We start from the raw sequence: 7,500 nt of genomic DNA on the forward strand, positions 1-7,500 counted from the left end.
CGGATTATATTCGGTGCTACATTTCAAACCCTCCAACAATATAAACTAAACAATCTGAATACATTTCGGAGTAATAAATGCAATATAATGCTTCACTTGGGTTTGAAGGTGATTCATGTGGATGATTATGATTTAACAGGTGAACACAATCATTGGCAAATACAATATATGAGTAATGGCGAGCAGACATGGGTGGCGTTCAGTTCAAATTTGAACTTTCGTAATACCTTTAGTAAACGACATGAATTTCAAAAGATTTGGTAATAATATTTATAATTGATCTCCTTTTCCATACAAACATTCCTAATTTCTAAACATAGTTTAACACTCAATGTCTTTCACGAAAATTATGTATAGAATCTACGGTGGTAGTCAATTTATGCACACTGAATGTAACCCACACTGCTACTTTATGCAATGAAAAACCCCCGCTGACCATCATCAGTGGTTCTATTGGGAGGTTGATTTACAAAAGGACTCTTACATAGTAAAGTCCACTGCAGAGTTAAAACACAGTTACCTATGTCAAAAAGAGAACTAATCATCTGTCTAAAGTTGATAGAGATCTGTAGGGCAAGACTGGAAAAGCAAGAAATAGCATAAACCGGCAACCGACTACCCAAAACTTATTATGAGGGGAAGAAGAAACATGGGACTGCTAACCTCAACAATCAGCTGCGCCAAGATTATTTTAAGTGTTTTCATCCTACTGCCGTAATTTACCATGAATCTAAGTCATAATCCAACAAATGAAGGTGTGAATTAACAGCATGGATGATTTATGCTCCTATCATACGGCAGCCAGCCAAAAATTTCCCTGGAAGTAGCGTAACGTTAATTCTTAACCTAGCCTATATTTGCCGCTCTGTCAGCAACTGGATGTTGGATAATATGTCAAATAATTGTATGACTTACCAAAGTTAGGAACAGGAACGAGCATTCCCCGAAATTAAAACCTGCCTTGAGAGTGTTCTCAGAACTAGCCACAACCAAACAGTTTACTATTACTAGACGTTAACCTCCGGTGAAGGGAAGTGTTTCCAGTAATGATTGATATCTTGTGGTTGTGAATGTGTAGAATGTAAACATTGTCGGTCTTCTTAAACATTTCGAAGAGATTTATGAACGCACGGTGGAGGCCCAACAAATAAATGACTTTAAGTTTATCGAAATAAATTACTTTAATTATATAACAGTGGAATTTCAGGTTTCCAGTGTTGTAAAGAATGCGAAATGTATTTTGATCCCATTAATGCGAGATCTCCAACCGTAAAACAGACATGATTAGTAATGAAGTACATGATCAAATTTCGTGAGTTTTAAGCTGCGTGGACGTAGAAAAATGATAACAAATCGTGTGCTGAAAAACAGGATAAACTTTAGGTTTCCATATAAGTAAATATCGCATATAATCAAATGTATTTATGTTATTAAAATGCCACTATGATTCAGGTCGAAGCTTCGCAACCAGATATGTATTTTAAATCAAACTTTATATATGAATACCATACACGTTCATGCGTAAATGTACAATCACATATTTACGTATACTTGTGTGTAGTATGTGTACAATTTAAGACTTTTATCGATATTTATGATAATGAAATGCTGAATATTGCATAGACAAATCCAACACTTCATTCTAAATGTTTAAGGAACTGTTTTTAATTTAATCAATTTGTAAATGAAAACTCTCAAATTTCATATTTACTTAGTCTAATTGTTACATATTTTTATGAATACTCTCAAATGGGAACTTTTATTGATAGAGACGACAGCTCCAATTTCATTTTAAAATACATTTGTTCTTTTATATATTTTACACCATGAAAACAGACCTTAGCACTTAAGACATCTAATCGTGTAATGACAGTAACAGAATTCAAGTTCAACAGTTCAAGTCGATGAGGGCGAATTATTTATTCAAAGAAGAAGACAGGTGTGTCAGTGTGCTTATTTTGGGGGCCCACTAAAAACTGTGACTACAAAGGCATTATCATAAGTGCACGTGAGGTACATGTGCAGTTCACAGAACGAACATATGAAATATATCAAGGCTCTAAACCCCCAGCATAGAAAAAAAAAAGGAAACCCTATTTAGTCTCAAACATCATCTATAAGCTGGCAGTTTGAAGTTTAAACACTATGTACATGAGTAATGGAGGTACGTTTATGAATGCACCTGCATCACTTCGTGTGGCACTAAAATCACGTGAAAGTATGCTTGCGTTTGCACAGGATGAGATAGATGGTGGAGGCCACAACGGCAACGCCTTCTGTCACTGTCCTGGGTAAGGACTCTGTGTCCCCAGGCCATCTACTCTGTACGGGTAATGGTTGTGTCTTTTATGGTATGTTTTATTGTTCTTTGAATACATTGTTGAGGTCAATTAGCCATAAAAATATAAAAACAACTAAATGATAATTGACCGGGAACTTATTTCCATGTCCCAACATTCCATGAGACAACACAACATTAAAGTGTATCTGGCGACTGAATTCTATTTCTTCGTTCATTTTCTGACACCACAAGACGATTTTCCGAGGCTCTTTGCCTTCACATCATTTAAACCAAGTGTTTCACCAACGTCTGATGATGTGGGCACTCTATACGTTTCTTGTCATCACAAAACAAATCTGTTTCACAAAACCGAACCAAGAGCACTCACTGCCTTTCACTAGCTCAACTGTTTCCACTTCACAAGAATAGCTTCTGTCATTGATATGATCAACAGTAGGATCTTGAAGATAGTTACAGTGTTGATGACAGTGATTACCAATCTATGCACACTGTCCAACAGATGTTCTTCAGACAAATTAGGCCAATGACCATAGAGCATGGAGTAAAATGCAAGAATTACAAGGGAATGTTACCGTATTTGTACCATTAAAAGATGTACCTCTCACTTCCTCAAAACTACTTCACTGAAGTGCCACTTGAAAGGACATACTTGGACTCCCTATACAGTTATAAGAGAGACTGAAGTTAGTGATAAATTCTTCCAAACTAATATGCTCCCTCAAAGTCTTGTCTCATATAGAGCCAGCCCACAGAGTGCAGCTGAAAGAAACTTATAGATTCTTCTAATAGCACAGAAGCCTTATTTTGTGAAAGCAAAGAAGTCACAAATGCAGGTCACCAAGCAGTGACAGTGGAATCAACTCCGCCCAAGAATTAGAAAGTGTCAAAATCAACTAAACAATTTCCCGCTCTTCTGGTACTGTGATTGCCTAAAGAAAAGGATAAAATGAGTAGGCCTTCTATGAGTATACCAGTGCATTTTAGCTCTACCAAAGCTTTCGCCTCTACATATCAACCAGCATTAAAAGGCTTTAGTACTGTGAGTGAAGCACAAAACCTGGAAGCCTTTTGTTCTAGAGACTAATTATGGTCGTACTAACTACTTGAGTACTCCAGCACAAGCACAAGAAGTAGCCTACAACAACAGTGGCGGAATCTATTCAAAAGGGGAGAGGGAGGACGGACCATAAGAACAAGACTATTGGAATTAGAAACTTTCTTTATGTGTGAGGAAAATATAAGAGAAATTGTAAGAACAACGTAGGGAGCCTTTCAGCCAGAATCACAACATGTTTCAACCACCTAAAAAAGAACCTGCACCACCACTAGACAGTCATAAATCATTGTTTAAAGTCGGTCATTGAAAACATTATCACCCTTGTAAGTTCTCACAGAGTTTCAATTTCACAGAAATAAATCTCATATCAACATTTCAAATTACCATGAGAAACTCTGCTAAATCTTAAGAAATTATTCACTCTTCTCTCAACTATGATTCTGTTATGAATTAATTAATTAGTTTCATTTAGCAAGACCTAAAAGTACGATAAGTTCTCAGAGACATTTGCTGTCAGCCAGAAATAAAGTCAAAAGGATGATGCAGACTTCATGTGTTTGAACCATATTTGCATTTGACAGAAGACTGTCCCTTTACTATATAACAGTTTATGAAAATAGCCATATCCATTTAACCTACCAAATCCTTACACTAATGCCTGACCAAAGCCATGGCTCGCTCATTAATTAAGTTCATATTCTTCACCAAAGAATCACTGCAGGTGGGTTTCAACCACCAACAACTAAAAGCTCTGAATAGCAACTGATGATGTCTACAGCATCTCAGCTAGCCTGCTGGCTGTAAGACTGATTTATCAGCAGAACCTCTTCTTCGAATTAAATTAGTGTGTTCCCTATGCATAGTTCATTCTTGACCAAAACACAGCGAACAAGGGTTTTGCAATTTTTCAGTTTTTAATTCGTTCTAAGTGCTGGTAATGTAACGTTATCTGCAATAAAATAGCTTATTTTTTGCTAGTCAGTTATTGAATACTTTCTTACCAAAGGTGTGTTGTATTAGGAATGTTACCCATTTTTATTTTTCAGGAGCACTGCCTTTCCAAAATCTCCCTCATTGTTATACCCTATTGTAAACGTTCACAACCGTGAGTTACCTACATTTTGTACTCGAGCAAATATAGCATGCGTATGACAGAGTACCACCAAATACAAAAATAATTTTTCCCTAAATACAACCTTACCTATCAGCAGAACTTATTGTAATGCCCTTAACTACCAGCAAAACTTATTCTGTGCTTTTTTTAAAGGTCAGATAGTTTCAGTATCAAAGGATCTGTTAATTTGGCTTTCATAATCATCACTCCTTAGGTGTGCATGGAGGATGCCAAGTTTCTGAAAATCTGCTGATTTTTACATTGACTTCTGATGCAGACCAGAAATATGTCTGGAGAGAGAGAGAGAGAGAGAGAGAGAGAGAGAGAGAGAGAGAGAGAGAGAGAGATAGGCTTGGAGATTTTTAAATAAGACAGGCGTTATCTAATCAACTGATACAGATAGCTATGAAAGGTCTCTAGTACAGTTAGTCTGGGGTTACTACATGATAAATGTCCCCTGTTAAGAATTAAGGGGTGCATCAGAAACTCTGAAACTTGCATTATTATTATTATTATTCCTTCTTTTAACTGATGCATTTCATATAAAGAATCTTGACAAGCGATAAACTGTGCCAAAGCCACTAAAATATTGTCAGCCTAAGAAATGGAACTGTATAATGCTGCCTGTTCCTTTTCAAATGAGAGAAGCAGTACATTGGTCCATAGGAACATCAGCAAGTATCTTCGTTTTTAACACAGCAATAAAACTTCACTTCCGTTTAAGCGCAGAGGTGCAGTCTACATCACAACCTACCAACATGACTTTCAACACGAATTTCTTTCATCTTGGACCACAAAATTCTTTGGTTTCTCATCAGGAAAACCTCATTTCATCATCAGTTCATCCGCAGCAAATATTTTTAGTGGAGAGAAGGTCTTAATGCTATAGATCACAAGTAAATAAGTACGCCTACCTTTCAACAGCTCATCTAAGGAGGAAATGGGTTAAGTAATTGGTACATTCTGCTTGGGAATGCTAGTTATTCTTGAAATGAAGTCATAATGAGATAAATAAACAAGACTTATCACTAGACAGATGCAGGAGACCTGTCTCTATGTATTATTACATGGAATATATATGATGAAATTGAATAGAAAAGTTTTAACATTTTCCTCGTCATTTTAACTATCCTCGTGGAACATTTCCGACTTTGCTCTCAAAAGCAATGTAAGGAATCTTCTCCATACCTGCATTCACCTATGGCCGAGGTAAGTCATAATTTCCCTGTTGAAGTCATAGCGATGCACTGTCGAACAACCTCTTGGAAGATGGAGAGCGGAACAATCTGCTCCTTTGAAAAGCCTACGTTCATTTTAAATTTCTTATTATCACCTGTTTTCTGTAAACCTTTTCTTCACTTCTGGCGGATAAGATACATATATGAAGCTATCGCTTGGTTCACGATTAAGGTTTGTCGTGTCATAATATTTATCGTGATCCGTGAAGTCTTGGTAGTCGTCATAGTCGTCTAAGTAGTTGTATCGATTTCGTCTTAATCTTCGCTGTTCATAGTTGGGCATGAATGTAGTAGCATAGTTAAACATACGCTCCTCTGAGATGTAATACTTGGAAGATCGTCCCTGCTCATCTGGTGGACATGAAAGACGAGAGTCTTCGGAGTAATGCCGAGAGCGATAAGACTGACCATCGTAGTCAGTGTAAACATGACTGACATCACTGGGATCAGGATACAAAGGGCCCTCGTTAAACCCCGAGTCACGACATTCACTCTCCGATTCCGTAGCGGCTGAATGGCGGACTCTGGTTGTCCTCAAAGTTGGAATGTTGGTGGTCTCATGGACGCTGACAGGTGTGGTCACAACACCTCCATCCTGCGACCTACGAAACAGACAATAAGAAAGGAATGCTGATGAGAAATCGAGGTCTTTTGCAGCATTTGACAAATTGCTTCAGAATGTGACAAGTTGTATAGATACTTTATTCAATAGGTGAAACTATTTAAAAAAGAAATAACCACTTTTTCCAGAATGGATTTGTTTACCAATGAAAATTGTCAAGACCGTTTTTCAGGCGTGTTCATCCATGTCTGAGTCATACCAGTAAAACCAAACTAACACATGTAATGAACGATTCAAAAGAAATTGGACAAAGGCTTATCTTGAGGGCCAACTTCCTGATTTATTTTTCCCTGTAATGAAGACTACACTACACAAAGAACTGACTAAAACTCAAGAAGTGGAATCTCAACGTGGTGAGCATTCTTGCAATGTGTCCAGCAAAGCATATTGTGAATGTGGCTCTTGTGGGCATTGTTCAAGAAACTTCAACTGATCTAATACTCATTTTGTCAGTGTTAATATTAAGCATGTACAAAGTAAGGTGGTGCTCTACAAAATAAAGATCTGTAACTTTCTACCTAAGGAACTAAGATGATGATTTAGATACAAGCTTTCTCTCGTTCCCATAAAATGATTAATACATTGGTTAGCATTCACCTTGACAGTGAGGTTGTCTAGTGAACTCAAGTGATGAACTGTGACTTTAAGTTGAACAAATTTATCTTAGATTTTAGAGAAATAAGCATAAAAATGAGACTATTGCCTGAATACAAATAGAGAGGCATCATCATCCGTTATAGCCTAGGCTAGGTAATTTTGAACAGCCGATTGTCTAGCCTGGACTATGATATGATTCTAGCCTTGGCTATCATATGATTTAGAAGGTAAAAACTTACCAAAAACCATACTTAATTAAATTTTTACTTCTTTGCAAATCGGTGAGTGTAACTTTAGGGATGTGTTGACTAACGAAAAATACTGTTGTGGACATGCCTCTTGTTGGGAATCAGCAGAAGGCCAAGTGGTCTTCAGTTCACTTGGTGATCGTCACGAACGTTCATCACTTATTGAGCCCAACACAAAAGTAAGATAAAAAACAACCATTACTAGAATCTAAAGAAACTGTGTATGGTGTATCTGTTGCCTAGATAATGAAGCTAGACAAAGATGAAAGCTCTTAGGGTATAATATACCATACTGGAAACTGATCATGGAAGAATAGGAACA

The 7,500-nt window shown here is 37.0% G+C and overlaps 1 protein-coding gene across 1 annotated transcript in view; it reads right to left on the minus strand.

Moving 5' to 3' along the window:
* Positions 1 to 7,500, minus strand: part of LOC135205616 (uncharacterized) — a 90,812-nt gene that overhangs the window by 63,863 nt on the left and 19,449 nt on the right. Inside the window, exon 10 of the mRNA XM_064236409.1 lies at positions 916 to 6,313. Within this exon, the coding sequence (XP_064092479.1) occupies positions 5,803 to 6,313 (511 nt within the window). The 3' untranslated portion in view covers positions 916 to 5,802. The remainder of the gene's footprint in view (positions 1 to 915; positions 6,314 to 7,500) is intronic.

The sequence above is a fragment of the Macrobrachium nipponense genome, chromosome 24 (genome assembly GCF_015104395.2).
Source record: "Macrobrachium nipponense isolate FS-2020 chromosome 24, ASM1510439v2, whole genome shotgun sequence".
Classification (NCBI taxonomy): Eukaryota; Metazoa; Arthropoda; class Malacostraca; order Decapoda; family Palaemonidae; genus Macrobrachium; species Macrobrachium nipponense.